The sequence below is a fragment of the Peromyscus leucopus genome, chromosome X, assembly GCF_004664715.2.
Source record: "Peromyscus leucopus breed LL Stock chromosome X, UCI_PerLeu_2.1, whole genome shotgun sequence".
Taxonomy (NCBI): Eukaryota; Metazoa; Chordata; class Mammalia; order Rodentia; family Cricetidae; genus Peromyscus; species Peromyscus leucopus.
In genome coordinates, this window is record NC_051083.1 from 81,322,193 (window position 1) to 81,343,640 (window position 21,448).

General features: G+C 35.4%; 1 protein-coding gene across 1 annotated transcript; it reads left to right on the top strand.

The window, feature by feature from the left end:
- Positions 1 to 703: 703 nt before the first annotated feature.
- LOC114683748 (vigilin-like) lies at positions 704 to 14,071 on the top strand. The gene is made up of 2 exons (XM_037199100.1): positions 704 to 784; positions 11,908 to 14,071. The coding sequence occupies exon 2, from the start codon at positions 12,004 to 12,006 to the stop codon at positions 14,026 to 14,028; it is 2,025 nt and encodes a 674-aa protein (XP_037054995.1). The 5' UTR covers positions 704 to 784; positions 11,908 to 12,003; the 3' UTR covers positions 14,029 to 14,071.
- The last annotated feature ends 7,377 nt before the right edge of the window (positions 14,072 to 21,448 follow it).

Here is a 21,448-nt window from a genome sequence, read left to right on the forward strand (position 1 = left end):
AACTCCCAAAAGATATTTAAATTTTTAATATAGGCCTTTTTTTGTTTGTTATATTGTAGGGTTTTGAAATATCTGCCAATAACTGTACTAAATTTGTGTGTACCAATACTTTATTCTTAGTGCCAGAGGGAATTATTAAAAAAAAGATTCAGTTATACAGATTAAAGCATATGAGTTTTTGAAAATGGTGATAAATTAGAAAATAAATAAGTCGTTAATTGAACGGCGTATGTAGGTTACACCTAGAAAGAAGTGCACATTAGTTTCTATTTTATAGCATACTATAACATTTTACTTTTTGAGTGTATTTGGAAATCTTGTATGTCACACGTGACTCATTTATTTTGAGGATACCAAAATCAAAGGCAATCTTTTTATATCTTTATGGTAATAGGATTGTGTGGAGACAGTTTTATATCTAAATTTGATATACATTTTTAACTTTACTTGGGATAGAGGACTTTTTCTACCCCCAAGTCTTGTTATGTATGTATGTCCATATACATCACACACACACACACACACACACACACACACACACACACACATACACACACACACACACACATATATATATATATACATATATACACACATATGCGCATACATATGTTAATGGTATTTGTTTGATGTTTAATGACAATTTAATACATAACTATCATAACATCCTAAGTTTCAGGTAATGGAAAAGTACCATTTTTTTTTTTCAGCTTTTTACTTCATATTGAGACAAATCAGCAATTCCATGAAGCTGCCTTCTCCAATTGTTTTGAAAGTTTGAAAGGTAAGGTGGTGCTTTCGTAAATGTACCAACAAAGATACATTGCAAACTGGACTAGAGTAAATGTAAGGTAAAGAGAGACATCAAACACCATTTAAAATACATTTTTGGTATTGTAATGCTAAAAACATTTCTACATGAAGAAATATTTGGAAAAACAGTGATAATTTTTGGTTGAGCGGTTCAAATATGGTAATGTTTTAAAAAATTAAAATATGACTGTATGTCTGCAGTGGATAGCCCTTTATACAGCCGTAATATATTCAATCATTTTCATAATTGCGCAGTATTCACTCTCTGAGATAGGATGTCTTGCTAGGAACAGTAAAGCACTTTCCCCATCCTTTTTACATATATTACTTATATGAATAGTACATAGTCAAGAGTTGTTCCTCAAATATTTTTCATAGACAAATTATGCTTGAGGGTATGATTATATATATATATATATATATATATATATATATATATATATATATATATATTGTTAGGGATTAGACCTATTATGTGTATTAGGAAATCATTCCTGTTATACAGATACTCTAATACTGAGCTACACTTAGCTAAGTACATGTTTTGATGTCTAGTAAATAAAGGAGATGATATTCAATATATGTCCTTCTTGGACATTTCAAAATGACCTGCAAAACGAATTTGTTGATTTTGTTTACTTTGTTTTTCTAATTTTGTGCAGCATTGATTATATTTCCTGGTATAATGAAGAGCATCTTGTAGAGGTAGTCTTACTGAAAATCATATTGTTTTAAAATTTAATTTTATCATATTCCTTGCTTACCTTTTTAGCTTATTGACCTTTTTTTAAATCATCCTTCTGTTGTGGGTTGCTCTTGGTGAATTTTTTCCTTTTATAAATTTGGCTAGAATTTTAGACTTATATGAATGTTTCAATTTTCAATTTTTAAGGATTTATTATTTTTTTATTTCTTGTTTTCTCTGATTAGAATTTTTTTAAGCTTTCACAAAGAGAGGGTTTAGATTATTTTAAACTTCCTTTTATCCTTTCTTTATACACTGTCAATTTTACTATTTTGTAACTTCATCCAATTCTATAGATTTTTATTATTTCTTATTTACATATTGTACTCAGTATTTATTTCAAATCAGATTACCCAGCATCATAGTATTTATTTTCCTGATTATCTTACTTTTGATTTACTTAATTTCACTCTGAACAGAGAATACCTACCTACCTTTCTAAATTCATGGAGAGGTATTTGTGACATATATCATGAAGAATGTGGTAAATGTATTACCTGCTCTTGAAAAATGATTTATGGTGCTGTTTTTTTTTTTTTTTTTGGTATACAGCTTTGTATCAGTTTTATCCTCATGACCCCCTCTGCTATCTTATGAGCAGAAATTTCCATATGAAAACTCCCTTTCATCTCTACCCTGCTCAGCGTGGACTCAACACCAAATCTGTTTGCTCCCTTGTCAAGTGCCAATATCTCTAAGTAATTGATATTTTCCTTGAGAGATAATGTAGATTTACTAAAGAAAAGTGAGAAAAGACCTTGTGAGAATGGAGGGACTACAAGGGAGGATCTTCATTAGTGGGCTGTTTGAATCACATCTACTGGAGACCCCATTGGTCCTCAAAACAATATAGGCTGTTAGTATTTCAGTGCTGACCTTGGTCACCTAGTTATTCTGATTAAATCTGAGGCTTGCTCCACAGGAGAGAATTCCATGACCAGTACTGTAGTGCTGATCAAAAGGACATGGTTTTGGAGAACATAGACCCTAATATTGGAACTTTCTATTGTTACTTTGCCAAAGGTTTTGTCAAGTTGTTTTCTAAGTATTGTGTTTTTCCTATAGACTTGGTGTATTAGTTAGGGTTTCTATTACTGTGAAGAGGCATTATGACCATGGCAACTCTTATAAAGGAAAACATTTCATTGGGGCTAGTTTATAGTTTGAGAGGTTTAGTCCATTATCAACATGGTGGCATTCAGGCAGACATGATGCTGTAGAAGGAGCTGAGAATTCTACATCTGTATCTAGCAGGCAACAGGAAGTGAACTGGTTTGAGCCTCTGAGACCTCAAAGCCCACCTCGTAGTGATCCACCTCCTCCAACAAAGCCACACCTACTCCAAAAAGAACATACCTCTTAATAGTGCCACTCCCTACCGGCCTATGCGGGTCATTTTCTTTCAAAACACCACACCTGAGCTACTCCCAAACTTTATTAGAGATGTAAATCCTTTATCACTTGGTATCACTCCTCTCCTTTCCTTTTAGATATATTCTGCTATCCTTCCACCAAATATTTTTTTTTAGGTTAAGTTGTGAGATAGTAGGCTTTGACATGGCTTTTCCTACCCTCTTCACACTGTGATTTCACCCATATACCTACACTTGTCCTTGCTTTAGCCTTTCCACTCCCAGTGTTCCACTTCACTACTTTCGTTTTACCTCTAATCTACTATTGCACTTCTCTTAACTTGTCTCCTCCCCAGAAAGCCCTATTCTAATCTTTTGGATTCCACATCTGCTGCAAGTGAAATACACAAAGATTTGAAGCTAACATTCACATATGAGAGAGATACTAGGCATTTGTCTTTCTAGACCTGAGTTATCTCACTCAGCATAGTTTTCTGTTCTAATTCCATCTATTTACCTGCAGTTTTAATGATTTAATTTTTCTTTATAGATGAGTAATTTTCCATTGTATGTAAGTGCCACAATTTTCTTAGCCATTTATCTATCAGTGGACATCTAGGTTGATTCAATTTCCTAGCTACTATGAATAAAGCAACATTTAACATGAATGTATACCCATAGTAGGTTATTAGGCATATGAAGTACAATTTCTTTCGCCGTTTATTTTCTGTGCAAATGGAATCAAAGCCCTTACCTGTGCCTACAAATTGGAAATTCTCAGGTTTTTTTCACTACCACTGTCAAAGGATTAGGTTTATGTTGAATTCCTTGATCTATTTGGGTTGCATTTTGCACATGGTGAGAGATGAGAAATTAATTTCAGTTTTCATATATTGAAGTTTTTTTTTTTTTTTTTTTTTTTTTTTTTTTTTTTTTTTGGTTTTTCGAGACAGGGTTTCTCTGTGTAGCTTTGCGCCTTTCCTGGAACTCACTTGGTAGCCCAGGCTGACCTCAAACTCACAGAGATCTGCTTGCCTCTGCCTCCCGAGTGCTGGGATTAAAGGCGTGTGCCACCACCGCCCGGCTGAAATTTAATTTTTACAACATTGTTTTTTGAAGAAGCTGTCGTTTATTCAGTTAATATTTTGGCATAATAATTGTAGGTATTGCAGTTGCATGGATTATTATCTGGGTCCTCTATTCTCTTCCATCAATCTAGATGTCTGTCTTTATTACAGTACTAAGTTGTTTTATTCCTGTGGTTCCATAGTGTAACCTGAAATCAGGTATAATGATTCTTTTCCCAAAGTATTCATTTTGTTCAAGATTGCTTTAGCAAATCATGATCTTCTCTGCTTCCATATAAATATTTGTATTTTTTTCTAAGTCTGTGAAGAATAACATTGAAATTTTATTGGCGTTGCATAGAAGCTGTAGGTAGTTTTTGTTAAAATGGTTCTTTTCACATTATTAATTCCTCTAATCAAAGAACATTCAATTTCTTTCCATTTAATTGTGTCTGTCTCATTTTTTTCTACAGGGTCTTAAATTTTTCATTGTAGAGATCTTTTGTTTCTGTAGTTAGTTTTATTACCAGGTATTTTTCTCTGTGGTTATTGTAAATGGGATTAATTCCCTGATTTCTTTTTCAATCTCTTTCTTATTGGCATATAGCAAAGCTACTGAATTTTATGTTAGTATTTTATCTTATTTGAATGTCTCTAATAGATACAGTTTTCTGGTGGAGGCTTTACTATAAATAACAAAATCATTTGCAAGTAGAGGCACCTTGACTTCTTATCTTCCTACTTATATATTTATAGGCCTTTTATTTATTTACTGTTTGTGTCTTATTGCTCTCTATATAACTTCAAGCAATATATTGAATAGGAATAAAGAGAGTAGATGTACCTTCTTTGTTCCTGATCTTAACAGAAACTCCTTCAGTTTTCTTCCAGTTAGTAATTGTGTAGTAGGTGCTCTTTATTATATTGAGGTATGACCTCTCTACCTCTCAGCTCTCTGTTACTTTTATCATGAAATATCTTTTTCAAAGGCATTTTCTCTATTGAAAGAAATGATCATTTCACTTATGCATTTCATACTATTCATGTATGCACAAATTTATTGAATTGTGTATGTTGAATGATTTCTTTTTCTCAGAAATCAAACAAATTTTTTTTGTGATGAATGATCTTTTTGATATGAACTTCAATTTAATTTGTGAGTGTTTTAGAGAATGTTTATCGGGGGTATTAGTCTGTTATTTTCTTTATCTGTTTTATGACTGTCTGGTTTTAGAATCAGGGTTGTGCTGAATCAGGGTTGTGCTGCCTTTACTAAAAGATTATTAAAAGCCTTGTTTCTATTGCTATTTGTTAGAATAATTTGAGTATATGTTAATTCTTCATCTAATTTTTGGTAGAATTTTGCAGTACATCCATCTGATTCTGGGTTCTTTAAAGTTGGGAGGCTATATTACCACTTCAATCACATTGCTGGTTATGGAGCATCTTTTTTCATTTTATCTTGATTTAAGTTTGTTATGTTTATGCATCTAAAATTTTATCTATATCTTTCAGATTTCCCAATTTCATCTATTGTAGCTTTTTAAATTATGACAGAGTTGTAGAATTACATTTGTTTGTGTTATAATGTCTCACTTTTTGTTTCTAAGTTCATTAATTTGGGTATTCTATCTTTGGGTTAATTTGACTAAAGCTTTATCAGTTATGGTTTTTTAAATCAAATTTGTACAAACTTAAATATTTGGGAAAAGGGACTCTTTTACTGAGAAAATGCTTCCATAGGATTGATCTGTGGGCAAGACTGTGGAGGCTCAGTCTTGGTTAATGAATGATGGGGGGCTTCAGGTCAGCATGGATAGTGCCAACTCTGTGCAGGTGATTCTGAGTTGCATGAAGGTGGAAGCTTCAGTTACAGCAGAAGCTCTAGGACTGAAATGGTCCTGAGCAGAAGTTGAGGATTAGCAGCCCTTGGCAGTGGTAGTGTGCTAATGGGGAGCCCAGGATAGGTTATTCTTGAGGGTCCTATATAGATACAGTGGAGCATTTTGGAGATGCCAGTACAATGGGATACCCACCAAGGGTGGCAGCAAATGTGGGAGTGGAGTCAGCCTGACCCTAAGAGACAAGCTCTGTGTGCTGTGGATGGCAGAACCAGAGAAGTGGAGATTCACAAGTCCTCTGGAGACCAGAAGATCATGAATGAATACCACATGTATAATTCCTAGCTTTAAACACCGTTTGACACTGGTGATGTTTGATTTGATTGTCATTGTGTCTCGATTCTTCCCTGTTGGAGTATGGAAATATTTAACTTGCATTTTTATTTCTCAGGAGCTCAAAGTTGACACACTTTGGAGTTTTAAAGACATTTGTGGGGTTTAAAAGGCATTTGTGATGTTTTAAAAAGGCTGAGCTTTTCAAGATTTCTTAAAAATTTTAAAGACTGTGTGACTTAGCTGGGTGGCAGTGGTGCACGCCTTTACTACCAGCACTTGGGGGCAGAGGCAGGCAGATCTCTGTGAGTTCGAGGCCAGCCTGGTCTACAGAGCGAGATCCAGGACAGGCAACAAAACTACACAGAGAAACCCTTTCTCAAAAAAAAAAAAAAAAAAAAAAAAGAAGAAAGAAAGAAAGAAAGAAAAGACTGTATGACTTTTAACAATTGGTGTGTGTTTTATAGTCTTGTATTGATATAGATATGAGATCTTGGAGGTAAACAGGAGAGGGAAATTATACTTTCGTATTGATGTATTTTTATGTCAAGTAGACGATAGGGCAATTGTGCTTGTTGGATTTTTTTTTTAATTTGACATAAACCTACACATATATGGAAAGAGAAAAATTAATACAAAATGGAGAAAATGCCCCTGTAAGATTGATAAAAGATAAGCGTTTGCATCATTTTCTTGATTAATGATTGATGTGGGTGACATTGAGGGCTCAAGACTTACAGAGCTTTTTGTAGAACTTAGGCAACAGTGCTGGAGCAGTGAGAATGATGGAGTCCTGGTCTGTGAAGATTCAGAGGGAAGTTTGAGAGTCCCTTGAAGACTCTATTGGAGCCATCTGATATTTTGAATTAAGAATCTGTGGTTCTTGTCAACTGTGCCTGGAGAAATGACTGTGGTTATCAAGAAACTAGAACCACTAAAGTAAAACCTTTGCTTTGCTTGGACAATTGCTACTGGTCTTAGGTTTCTAAAGAATATGCCATGCATAAGAAGAGACCAACATCATTGAAGTCAAATGGTCTGGGAAGTGTTTCATTATTATCACTGCAGAGAACCTACAGTGCTGAGGGAGCTAAAGGTCTACATTGCCTGGGATCCAAACTAGGTAAAGTACAAGAGTCTCCCAGGAAGCAGAGGCTTTTATGTAGGGGTGAAGGGGCTGTCAAGAGCAGCTGAGGCTTAGCAACATGTGGAACCAAGAGATGCCATTGGTGAAGGTGCAGACTTCGTTGCGGTAGAGGCCAACTGATTTAAGTGGTCATGGAGAAAAGCTGAGGCTTGGCATAAGTAGCATGGGTAGTGTTTCTGTGCAGAGACCATGTGAGGTTGATGTTGAAGGTTCAGTTCAGTTGCAGTGATGACTCAAACATTTGTGAGATGCCCAGTACCGTATCATATCATATCATATCATATCATATCATATCATATCATATCATATCATATCATATCATATATCATATGATGTTTATACATCAAGTCTACAAGGGGTCATCTCTGCCTGTTAAGCTTTGTCAACTTCTCACAAACCTAGATATAAATGAGAAGAGAAGAGTTAATAAAAACATAGAAAAAAATTTGTTCCCATAAGATTGGCCTGAAGGCCTGTGGGTCATTTTCTTAATTAATGATGGATATAGGGGGCCCAAGCTCACTGTAGGAAGCTATTGTTCAAGTGGTCCTGAGTCTTATAAGAAAAGCATAGAAGCCATGAGTAGCAAGCCAGTAATTAGTGTTCCTTCTTGCCTTATCAATTCCTGAGACTAATGGTTCCAGACTTGACTTCCTGCATTGGCTTCATTCAGTGATGACTGTGAGGTAATCATTGATAAAACAAAGCCTTTCCTCTCCAAGTTTCATTCCCTCATGGTGTTTTATCACAATAAAAAATTTACTTGGACATCCATCTTGGTTTTTTTTTTTCAAAAAATCAACTACTTTTATTGATTCTTTGTAGTTTTATATTTGTCTATTTTATTAATTTCAGACCTGATTTTGATAGTATCTTCTCATCTACTGCATTTGGACTATGATTTGTTCCTGGTTTTCCAAGACTTTTGACTGTATTATTCAGATATTAATTTTAGATGTCTCAAATGTTCTTCAGATTTCCTCTTAGGACTGCCTTCACTGTGTTTTATACATATTTTTATGCTGTTTTTAATTTTTATTCAAGTAAAGGAATTTTTAATTTCATTATTTATTTCTTTCCAAAGCAAATTATGACTCAGTATTTTGTCGTTTCATCTCCATGAATTTATATGCTTTCTGTAGTTTATATTGCTCTTGATATCCAGTTTTATTCCCCAGTGATCAGATAGGGAGGAGGATGTTATTCCAATTTTTCTATGTTTTTGAAACTTTCTTTTTGTTCTATTACATAATTTATTTAGAGGAAATTTCAATGATTGATATGTATTGTTTTGTGTTTGGTGGAATTGTTCTTAGATAACTGTTACACCCATTTGGTTTATGGTGCCATTTAACTTCATGTTTGTTTGTTTAGTTTTTATCCATATTATTGGTCTACTGGTCAGGGGGTTAATAATGTCATACACTATCACTCTATTGGAGTTAGTCTATGATTTTACATTTAATAGTGTGCTTTTTTATGAATTTGAGTGTACCTGTGTTTGGTGTGTGCATGTTTAGAATTGTCATATCTTCTTGGTGAAGTGTTCCTTTTATGGATATGAAAGGACTTGACCTTTCTTTTCTGGTTATTTTTCATTTGAGTATACTTTAATCATATGTTAGACGAATTATACCTACTTGTCTCTTAGTTTCATTACCTTAGAATACCCTTTTTCATCCCTTTTACACTAAGGTTGTATCTATCATTGATAGTAAGGTATGTTCAGAAAAAGATGAAAAATGTTTTTAAATCTGTTCTCCTAATTGCTGTATTTTTATTGTACAACTGACACTACTAATATTCAGTTATTATTGAAAGATGTGTTCGTTTCTGTCATTTTGTTAATTGTGTGGTATTTTCTTAGACCTCTTGGTATTGGTTATACCCTATGACTTCTTCGATATACTTCCCCTTTTTTTTCAGGCTAAAGTATTCCTGCTGGTGTTCTCTGAAGAACTGTTTAGGATTTTCTTGTTGTTTTTGATTTTAACTAAGATTTGCAAACTTGGAATTTGTTGGTTGTGTGGGAGTGTGGCTGAGGTTGATGGCCTGAAGTCCCTTACCTGTCTGTGTTGAGAGCTGAGCAGACCTCTTCTTGCAGTTCTGTCTTTAAAGTTTCAGGATTAAAATTCCAAATGATTATATTTTTCAGTTATTACATGTGAATAATGTGCAGTTTGATTCTTTAAAAGTTTAGTGACATTGAATTCCAGGTCTTATCCTAAATCTATTTGTTTAATGTAGCCTTCTATGCATATATTCTGAAGGATTTTTCTATGTATGTGTACAAATGTCTCCAACAAATATCAACAATGTATAACCTCCGTTAGTTGTTAAATGTGATTTTAAGTATAGAGAGGACATAATGTTATAAGCTTATAAAAATTTTATTTTATAATTTATTCACATCTGTTTATTCTAGTACATTAATGTATTTTGCCAACATTTATATTCTGTTGTAGAAGTCTAAATATATCAGAAGTATGTAAGTTTCTACTAAAAGTCATATAGGTACGCTGAAGTTTTTTGTCAATATGATTAATTCTAGTATGAGCATTGTGTTAAATGTTTATTGATACATGTAGGTATGTGTTTCTCCTAGACAATTAACAGTAGTTAATAGTGATATAGCCAAGCGATAGAATGCTTGTGTGGCATGCACAAGGTCTGGTACTCGATTGCTACCAGTGTAAAAGGAAAAAGAAATAAATAATGCTAAGGGAAAGGGTATAGATAACTTATTATATAATTATAAATTACTGGAAAATGTGATGCTTCCAGCTGAGAGTTACATTATCGAAACTACAGTCCCATACATACCTGCCCATTCCTGTTCAAGAGTTGAACTACTGAGCAGTGTAGTCTCCAAATTTTCAAAATCAACAATGACCAAAGTCCTGTAATTAAGAGTAAGAATTGCACTAGTCAACACTTGATACATTTAAGCATTTTACTATTTGCTCATGTTATGGAGAATGTAATATTATAGATTATCACTTATACTTTCCTAAATATTGGAGAGTCTGAGTTGTTTTTCGTTAATTGGCAGTAACATTTTCTCACCTATTTTCTGACTGTGATATGTCTTATTAATTTTATATTTCATGTATAATCTTGCAATTTTTCATGATTCAATTATCTTTTTATGTTATACAATATTTACCTAGGTATTTTATCAGTAGTTGTAATACAGCACAAGTGCTAGTAGGCAATAATGAATAAGCCAACTGTTGATACAGAGGTCAGAGAGAAAGTTGTAAATAGATATAGACTTCATGTCCCTTAAAGACAATAATATTAATGATAAGTAAAAAAGCAATGAAATAAGCACAAAGTATTTATGAAGTCTAATCAGACAGAGATGCCTTCTTTGGAGAAGACATTTGAGTTGATATCTGAATGATGATACCAAGAAACTGGAAGAAGTCCTTGAAAATATTCAGGTATAGGGACAGCATGTGCTAAAAAGTCCAGAATTACAAATGTATAGATAACAGTCAAAATTTTTATACTTTACCATGGATAAACTTCAAAATGATGAGAAGGTGAAGATTTAAAATTCAACAGACTGTAGGATGTATGGTACTATTTTTATGAAATTTCTATTACATGTATTTATTTCTGCAGTGCCAAATGTTGATTGGAAATCACATCTGAAAAACATGTAATTTTCTAGACTCTTTTTAAGGGGAAAATAGAAAGTGGAATGTTATCAACTAAAATTATGTTGCCTAGTTGTAATAGAAGAAATAAAGTTTGCCTCTGAGTGATGGTCATGTGTATGTGGTGGTGGAAATGCTGTAAAACTGAGTTGTATTATTTGTCCAGAATCTTCAATTTCCTAATATCTATGGATTGCAGACATGAAATATGTGAATTTCTAAGTTTTTCTTCCAGTGAACTACTTAAAAAAAATCAGACCCTGGTAAATACAGCATTCTGTTTCATTTCATGTCAAAACATCATTTGGGGTTTGAAGCAGGAGTCATTCTGTAGATGTAGTCTGACTTTTCTCATATGCATCAATTTATTGATGAGGATTATACTTTCTTAATATAATTAGTAAAATTGATTTCCAACCAATTAGCACTGGAAATTACCTAGAAGAAGGTAAGCAACCTTCTCATTTTTAGTACTATTAAAATTACCCTTTCCTTGACGGTAATTACTATTGCATTTTGACTCCTGCAGCTCAACATCTATTCAGGGAAAGTAGCTCCTCCGAATGTAGTTTGATCCTGTAGACTCAGTCCATCTTTTATTTTGCACTTAGAAAGAGAATAGAAAATTACCTGTTTTATAGATGTGATTTCCTATCAATAGTTGGCACTGTAGAATACAAGAAAATGCAGGGATTTGAAGAATAAATGTTATTTTATGACTGTCAAAGAATAATTAAAAGGTGATTTTCCTTTAGACAAAACGCTATCTATTTCTTCACAGTCCTCACAATTTGAGACCATCTTTTGCTCACTTAAGAATAGGTCAGTAGGTAAAACATTTTTTTGCCAAATTGGTACAGTATAACAATGTTATTTTATTATCTCAAGTCTGTAGATTATGTTGGAAACAACTTATGTATTTAAAGTGTTTGTTTTTCCCTTAGAATAATATGCAAAAAGTCAACTACAGAAGGTTCCACTATTGGCTACTAATGATTTATCTGCAATATATCTGGATTATAATTACTTGAAATTCAACAATGACATCAAACAAAACTTGCATTGTGCACCCGATCAGGAGTTTGCAAAAGGAACATCATGCTATGCCCTTAAATTCAAAATTAAATTTTTTATCAAATTGGAATTTGGAAAATAATATAATTATGAGGAACCCAGAAAGTTGTGAATTAGCTCGAAAATGGTTTCTTTCAATGCAGAAAGGTGCAGTCAAAACTTCAGAAGTGGAATTTTCTGTTCCTTCTAATCTATATAAATCCCTTATCAGTCCCAAACAGCATTTGATTGATTCAATCATGAGAGAATGTGGAAGATTCAATATTTATTTTTCAAGAAACAAGTCAGGCCTTCAAAAAGTCATTATTAGAGGCCCTGAAGAAAATATTGAAAAGGTGAATAAAAAGTTTCTGCAACTATTGGAAGAAGAGAAAGCCAAGAGTTATTCTGTAGCTGTCCCTGTCAAGTCAAAATATCACCAGTTTCTCAAGAGTAAAAATGGTGGCAATCTTCCCAATATCTGTGTAAAACATGGGGCACGTGCTATTTTCCCTACCCCTAAAAATAAGAATCAGGATTTGGTAACAATCATGGGGAAAGAGGAAGCTGTTAAAGAAGTACAAAAAGAACTAGAGCTTTTGTTGAAAGACTTAGAATATGTGGTGGAGGATAGCATACTGATAAATCGTAAGTTTCACCATTATTTTGTCATGCGAAGGGATCAGCTTATACGAGAAATGACTGAAATTTATGCTGGTATGATTATTGACTTTACTTACGAAGGAAAACAGAGCATCAGAGTTACAATGAAAGGAGAAAAAGCTTGCGTTGAAGCAGCAAAGAAACACATTGAACAGATTTTTGAGCCCTTGGGTTCCCATGTCACAAAACAGTATGTTATCCCTCAGAAATTCTATACTTTTTTCATGGGACCAATGAGTTCCAAAGTCCATCAAATTGCTAAGGATTATAAAGTTCAACTCTCATTCCCAGACAAAGAAAAGCCAACTATGCATATACATCCAGTGGTTCAGGGAACTGGGAAAGACAAGGGGGGAAAGAACACTAAGGAACTTCCTTTTAGTAACCAAAGGAGATGTAAAACCATATTTATCTCAGGTCAAATGGAAAATTGCAAAGCAGCCATGGAAGCTCTTGAGTATCTAATTCCTGTCACTGCTGAAGTCCGCGTGCCCTCGCACCTACATCCTTACATAATTGGGCACAAAGGAAGTGGGATAAAGAAGCTAATGAGTGAATTTGACGTTCATACTCAGGTATCACAACCTGGAGGCAATTCTAATATCATATCCATAATGGGCCTTGCTGCAAAGGTGGAGCAAGCCAAGGTTAAATTAGAAAAACAAATTAATGCTTTACAATCACAAATAGAAGATCGTGCACGAAGAAACTTTAAGCTATCATTTATTCTAGATCCAAAATACTACTGCAAGATCACTGGTCATAAGGGCTTGCTTATTGCTCAGATTTGCACAGAGCATGATGTCACTATCCAGTTTCCAAAGAAAGGAAACCATGAGATACAAGACCAAATTGTAATTACAGGCTATAAAGAGAACACCTTAGCTGCTAAAGATGCAATAATGAGAATGTTGTATAAGATAGAAAAAACAGTTTCTAAGGAAATCCCACTAAACTACCAGGTTCGTGACAGTATTGTTGGATTTACTGGAAAAACTATCCAAAAAATCATGGAGCAATTCCAAGTAGACATCCGATTACCTCCAAAAGGATCATGGAATCCCAACATTACTGTGATTGGACTCCCTGACAAAGTTCAGGAAGCAATTGACCATATACTCGAACTTGAAAAGTATTACCTTTCAACTGTCATAAAGTATGACTCTCAGCTGGATAATTTTAAGAACACCTGTCTTTACAAAATAACCATGGAATCATCTAAATGTTTTGGGAAAAGAGATGTTCCTCATAATGCAAAAGTCACCCCAAACTCCCCAAATGATGATTCTGAAGAATTCCCCAAATTGAAACAACAAACACCTCCTAAGACTCATCCTTGGAGACCATAACAAAAAAATGATAATAAAGAAATAAAAGAAATTTTCCAACCTACTTATTTGAAAGTACTACGAAAAAATTATTTCTTAAGTAACATAGCAATTGTATTGTAGGCACATTTTTTATTAAGAAACATTTTATTCATTTTACATACCAAACACAGATCCCCCTCTCTTACCTCCTCTCATCCCCCAGCTTTCACTTCCCAACCCATCCACATTCCCTTCTCCAACAAGATAAGGCCTCCCATGGGGAGTCAGTTGAGGCAGGTCCAAGTCCCTCCCCTGCATCAAGGCTGTGCAAGGGTGTCCCACCATAGGTAGTGGGCTCCAAAAAGCCAGCTACTACACCAGGAATGGATCCTGATCCTACTGCCAGGGGGCCTCTAAAGTAAATTAAGCTACACAATTGTCTTGCTTATACAGAGGGTCTAGTCCAGTCCCGTGGAAGCCCCACAACTATTGGTCTAAAGTTCATGAGTTCCCACTAGCTTGCTTTGGTTGTCTCTGCAGGGTTTCCCATTATGATCTTGATGCCCCTTGCTCATATAATCCCTCTTTTCTCTCTTTGACTGTACTCCTGGATCTTGGCCTGTTGCTTGGCTGTGGATCTCTGTATCTGCTTCCATCAGTTACTGGATGAAGACTCTATGATGACAGTTAGGATAGTCACCAACCTGATTACTGGGGTAAGCCAGTTAGGGCACTCTCTCTACTATTGCTAGTAGTCTAAGCTGGGGTTCTCCTTGTGGATTCCTGGAACCTTCCTAGTACCAGGTTTCTACCTATCCCCATGATGTCACCCTCTGTTATGATTTCTCTTTCATTGTTCTCCCACTCCGTCCCTGTTCCATCTTGACCATCCGTTCCCTTATGTTCTCATCCCTGATCCCCTCCATTGTCTCCCTCACCCCCAGTTTACTCATGGAGATCTCACCTATTTCCCCTTAACAGGGTGATCCATGTGTCACTCTTAGGGTCCTCCTTGTTAGCTAGCTTCTCTGGAGTTGTGAGTTGCAGTCTAGTTATCCTTTGCTTTAGTATCCACTTATGAGTGAGTACATACCATGTTTGTCCTTCTGAGTCTGAGTTACACCACTCAGAATGATATTTTCTAGTTCTATCCATTTGCCTGCAAATTTTGTGATGCCATTGTTTTTTTCCTGTTGAGTTGTACTCCACTGTGTATATGTACCACATTTTCTTTATCCATTCTTCAGTTGAGGGGCATCTAGGTTGTTTCCAGGTTCTGCCTATTACAAATAATGCTGCTATGAACAAAACTGAGCATGTGTCCTTGTGGTTAGATCGAGCATTCCTTGGGTATAGGCCCAAGAGTGGTATAACTGGGTCTTGAAGAAGAATGGTGGCCAGTTTTCTGAAAAACCACCATACTGATTTCCAAAGTGACTGTACAAGTTTGCATTCACACCAACAGTGGAGGAGTGTTCCTCTTGCTCCACATCCTCTCCAACATAAGCTGTTATCAGTGTTTTTGATATTAGCAATTCTGACAGGTGTAAGATGGTATCTCAGAGTCGTTTTGATATGTATTTCCCTGATGACTAAGGATGTTGAGCAATTCCTTAAATGTCTTTCAGCCATTTGAGATTCTTCTGTTAAGAATTCTCTCTTTAGCTCTGTAGCCCATTTTTAATTTGATTTCTGGTATTTTGATGTCTAGTTTCTTGAATTCTTTATCTAATTTGGAGATAAGCCCTCTGTCAGATGTGGGGTTGGTGAAGATCTTTTCCCATTCTCTAGGCCTTCATTTTGTCTTAATTACTATGTCCTATGCCATACAGAAGCTTCTTGGTTTCAGGACGTCCTATTTATTAATTCTTGCTCTCAGTGTCTGTGCTACTGGCGTTATACTTAGGAAGTAGTCTCCTGTGACAATACATTCAAGACTACTTCCTACTTTCTCTTCTGTTGTGTTCAGTGTAACTGGTTTTATATTGAGGTGTTTGATCCACTTGGACTTGAGTTTTGTGCATGGAGATAGATATGGATCTATTTGCAATTTTCCAAATGTTGACATCCACTTATGCCAGCACCATTTGTTGAAGATGTTTTCCATTTTCCATTGTACAGTTTTGGCTTCTTTATCAAAAAAACAGGTGTTCATAGGTATGAGGGTTAATGTCAGGTTCTTCTATTTGATTCCATTGGTCCACATGTAGGTTATTGTGCCAATACCAAGCTTTTTTTTTTTTTAACTATGCCTCTATAATAGAGCTTGAGGTCAGGGATGGTGATGCCTTCAGGAGTTGCTTTATTGTACAGGATTGTTTTAGCTAACCTGTGTTTTTTGCTTTTCCATATGAAGTTGAATATTATCCTTTCCAGGTCTGTGAAGAATTGTGTTGCAATATTAATGGGGATTTCACTGAATCTGTAGAATTCAGTGAAATCCCCATTGTAAGATTGTCATTTTTACTATGTTAATTCTACCTATCCATGAGCATGGGATATCTTTCCATTTTCTGATATCTTCTTCAATTTCTTTCTTCAGAGACTTAAAGTTCTTGTCATACAGGTCTTTCACTTGCTTAGTTAGAGTTACCCCAAGGTATTTTATATTATTTGTGGCTATTGTAAAGGGTGACATTTCTCTGATTTCTTTCTCAGCCATTTTATAATTTGTATATAGGAGGGCTACTCGGTTGTTGTTGTTGTTAATCTTGTATCCTGCCACATCACTGAAGGTGTTTATCAGTTGTAGGAGTTCCCAGGTAGAGTTTTGGGGGTCACTTATGTATACTATCATATCATCTGCAAATAGTGAAAGTTTGACTTCTTTCTTTCCAATTTTTATCCCCTTGATCTCAATTTATTGTCTTACTGCTCTAGCTAGAACTTCCAGTACTATATTGACTAGATATGGAGAGAGAGGAAAAGCTTTGTCTTGTTCCTGAATTTAGTGGAATCACTTTAAGTTTCTCTCCATTTAATTTGATGTGGGCTTTTAGTTTAATATAAATTGTCTTTAATATGTTTAGGCATGTTACTTGTATTCCTGATCTCTCCAAGACCCTTATCATGAAGGGGTGTTAGATTTTCTCAAAGGCATTTTCAGCAGCCCATAAAATGATCACGTGGTTTTTTTTTTCTTTCAGTTTGTTTATATGGTGTATTACAATGATAGATTTTCATGTGTTGAACCATCCTTGCATCTCTGGGATGAAGCCTACTTAGTCATGTTAGATTTTTTTTGATGTGTTCTTGGATTCAGTTTGCCAGTATTTTATTGAGTATTTTTCCATCCATGTTCATGAGGGAGATTGGTCTGTAATTCTCTCTTTGTTGCATCTTTGTGTGGTTTGGGTATTGGGGTAAGTGTAGCTTCATAAACAGAGTTTAGCAATGTTTCTTCTTTTTCTATTGTGTGGAAAAATTTGATGAGTATTGTTATTAGCTCTTTTTTGAAATTCTGGAAGAAGTCTGTGCTGAAACCATCTGGTTCTGGGCTTTTTTTCCCCTTTGGTTGGGAGAATTTTAATGACTTCTTATTTCCTTAGTGGTTATAGGTCTTTTTAAGTTGTTTATCTGGTCTTGATTTAATTTTGGTATGGGGTACCTATCCAGAAAAATTGTCCATTGCTTCTAGATTTTCCAATTTTGTGGAGTACAGGTTTTTGAAGTTTGACCTGATGATTCTCTGGATTTCTTCATTGTCGTTATGTCTCCCTTTTCATTTCTGATTTTGTTGATTTGGATGTTCTCTCTCTGACATTTGGTTAGTTTCGATAAGGGCTTGTCTATCTTGTTGATTTTCTCGAAGAACCAACTCTTTGTTTCATTGATTCTTTGTATTGTTCACTTTGTTTCTATTTCACTGATTTCAGCCATGAATTTGATTATTTCCTGGTGTCTACTCCTCCTGGGTGTGATTACTTCTTTTTGTTCAAGAGCTTTCACATGTGCTATTAAGTTGCTAGTGTGAGATTTCTCCCACTTCTTTATGTGTGCATTTAGTGCTATGGATTTTCCTCTCAGCACTGCTTTCAAAGTGCTCCATAAGTTTGGGTATGTTGTACGTTTGTTTTCATTGAATTCTATGAAGTCTTTAATTTCTTTCTTTATTTCTTCCTTGACCCATTGGTGAATTAGTTGAGCATTATTCAGTTTCCATGAGATTGTAGGCTTTCTGTAATTTGTGTTGTTTTTGAAATCTATATTTAAGTCATGGTGGTCTGATGAAACACAGGAGGTTATTCCAATTATTTTGGATCTGTTGAGATTTGCTTTGTGTCCAAGAATGTGTTTGATTTTAGAGAAGGTTCTATAGGGTGCTGAGAAAAAGGTATATTCGTTTGAGTTAGGGTGGAATGTTCTGCAGATACCTATTAAGTCTGTTTGAGTCAATCTGTTAGATTCCCTTTTTCTCTGTTAAGTTTCTGTCTGGCAGACCTGTCCATTGGTGAGAGTCAGGTGCTGAAGTCTCCCACTACTAGTGTTTGGGGTTTGATGTGTGATTTAAGCTTTAGTAATGTTTCTTTTACATATGTGGGTGTCCTTGTATTTGGGGTATCAATGTTCAGAATTGAGACTTCATCTTGGTGGATTTTTCCTGTGATGAATGTGTAATGTCCTTCCCGGTCTCTTTGGATTTATTTTAGTTTGATTTATTTTATTTAGCTACACCAACTTGCTTCTTAAGTCCATGTGATTGGAAAGTCTTTTCCCAGCCTTTTACTCTGAAATAGTGTCTGTCTTTGTAGTTGAGGTGTGTTTCTTGTATGCAGCAGAAGGATGGATCCTGTTTTCGTATCCATTCTGTTAGCCTGTGTCTTTTTATAGGCAAATTGGGTTCATTGATATTAAGACATATTAATGAACAGTGATTGTTAATTCCTGTTATCTTTGGTTGTAGTGTGTGTATATTTCCCTTCTTTGTTATTTGCTGATGTGGGGTTATATTTTGCCTATGTTTTTGTGGGTGTATCTAACTTCCTTAGGTTGGAGATTTCCTTCTAGTGTTTCTGTAGGGATGGATTTGTGGAGAACTATTGTTTAAATCTAGTTTTCTCTTGAAATGTCTTGTTTACTCTATCTATGGTAATTGAAAGTTTTGCTGGGTATAATTAGTCTAAGCTGGCATCAATGGTCTCTTAGTGTTTGCATTACAACTGTCCAGGCTTTCACAATCTCCATTGAGAAGTCAGGTGTTATTCTGATGGGTCTGCCTTTATAAGTCACTTGGCCTTTTTCCTTTGCTGCTTTTAATATTTTTTTATTCTGTATGTTTAGTGGTTTAATTTTGTGGCAAGGGGACTTTTTGTGGGGGTCTAATCTATTTGATATTCTATAAGATTCTTGTATCTTCATAGGTATTTCCTTCTTTAAGTTGAGAGAGTTTTCTTCTATGATTTTGTTGAATATATATTCTATGCCTTTGAGTTGCTATTCTCCTTATTCTATCCCTATTATTTTTAGGTTTGGCCTTTTCATGGTGTCCCAAATTTCCTGGATGTTTTGTGTTATGACTTTTTTGGCTTTACTGTTTTCTTTGACTGATGAATCTATTTCATGTATTGTATCATCCACACCAGAGATTCTCTCTTCCATCTCTTATATTCTGTTAGTTATGCTTGCATCTGTAGTTCCTGTTCATTTACTCAGATTTCTGTTTGCAGCATTCCCTTGGTTTGTGTCTTCTTCACTGATTCTATTTCAAGTTTCAGATCTTTAACTGTTTCCTTCAACTGTTTAATGTCTTTTTTCTTGGTTTTCTTGGCTTTATTTAAGGGATGTATTGATTTCTTCCAATTTTTTGTTTGTCTTTCCCTCAATTTCTTTAAGGGGATTTTTCATTTCCTCTTTAAAGACCTCTATCATCTTTATAAAGTTATTTTTAAAGTTACTTTCTTCTGCTGCTTCTACATTGTGATGTTCAGGTCTTGCTATTGCAGAACCACTAGGTTCTGGTGGTGCCATCTTGCTCTTTAGGTTGTTATATATTTTTGCACTGGCATCTACCCATCTCTTCCTTCAATAGGTGCAAGAAGCGTCTGTGTCTGAGGGAGCTATTCTTGGTGCAATCTGTGCTTGCTGTGTCTGTGTCTCCAGGAGCCACTCTTGGTCCAATTACAATCTTAATCTATTTGGAGCTGGCGAATTCTGTGTTTCAGGGAGCTGTTCTTGGTCCAGTCAGAGTTGGCAGATTCTGTATTTCAGGAGCCACTCTTGGTCCAAATCAGAGCTGATGGATTCTGTGTCTCTGGAAGCCTATGAAATCACAGGGGGATGCGTGAGTTTAGGGTAGTTAGTGGGTCTTGTAGATTGTAGGCTCCAATGGGGGTGTTGTTGGGGAAGCCTGCCCACAGCAGTCTTCCCTGCTGGCCAGAAACTTTGGCAGTGATTGGTGGGGGTTACTGAGCCTATAGGCACATTTCTAACACATTTGCATCATATACTTAGTGCTTCCAAAATGTGTCATAGTGAAAATGGGGTGTTCCTACGTACTAGCATGCAGTATGTACCAACTTGTTTGTTATTTTTACTGTACACTTGTTCTTTTAACTTCTTTCACAGCACAGTTTCCATTGTTTTGAACATATCCATTTATGTATTTCATGTATGCCATAGGCTTCCTAACATTCATTGTGTATCAGTACAACATTTTTCACTTTTACTATAAACCTCAGCAACTGTCACAAGGGAAAAACATCTTTATATTTACCTAAGCAGTACCCCTATTCACTTTACAATACCACAGTCTGTAGCAGGAATCTTAAAAGTTCTTATTAATAAAATCAAATGTGAGGCGAGTTATTGGGGTCCATGCTGGTAGATCAGAGAGACAGAACAAGCCACAGCTATCTCACCTCGCTGGATCCTCAGCTGGTCTTGTCTCCTCAGACTGGAGGCCTCTGAGTCCTCATCCCGAATGGGTCTCAGCTGAATTACTGCTCAAAAGCCTGAATGCTTAACCAGCCAAAATCTTCTAGTTTCTGGTCCTCACGCCTTATATATCTTTTTGCTTTCTACCACTACTCCCTGGGATTAAAGGCTGGCTTTCTGGGATTAAAGGCGTGTGTCACCATGCTTGGCTATTTCCAATGTGGCCTTGAACTCACAGAGATCCAGAGGGATTTCTATCTCTGGAATGCTAGGATTAAAGGTGTGAGTGCCACCATTTTCTAGCCTTTGTATCTAGTGGCTGTCTGTTCTCTGACCCCAGATAAATTTATTAGAGTACACAATATTTTGGGGAACACAATACCACCACAACAGTCTAATTGTGTTCTTTTGGTTTCTTGCTTCCTGTCTTATTTGCATTACTTCTTATTCATTTTTATAAGGATCGAGTAGCCTTCTTCCCAATTATCATGGCTTATAGTAGCATGGGAGAAAATACAAATTGCTATCAGGGTACTCAGTGTCGATGTGCTGTTGTAGTACTTGCACCTTAAAAACTGTATCAGTG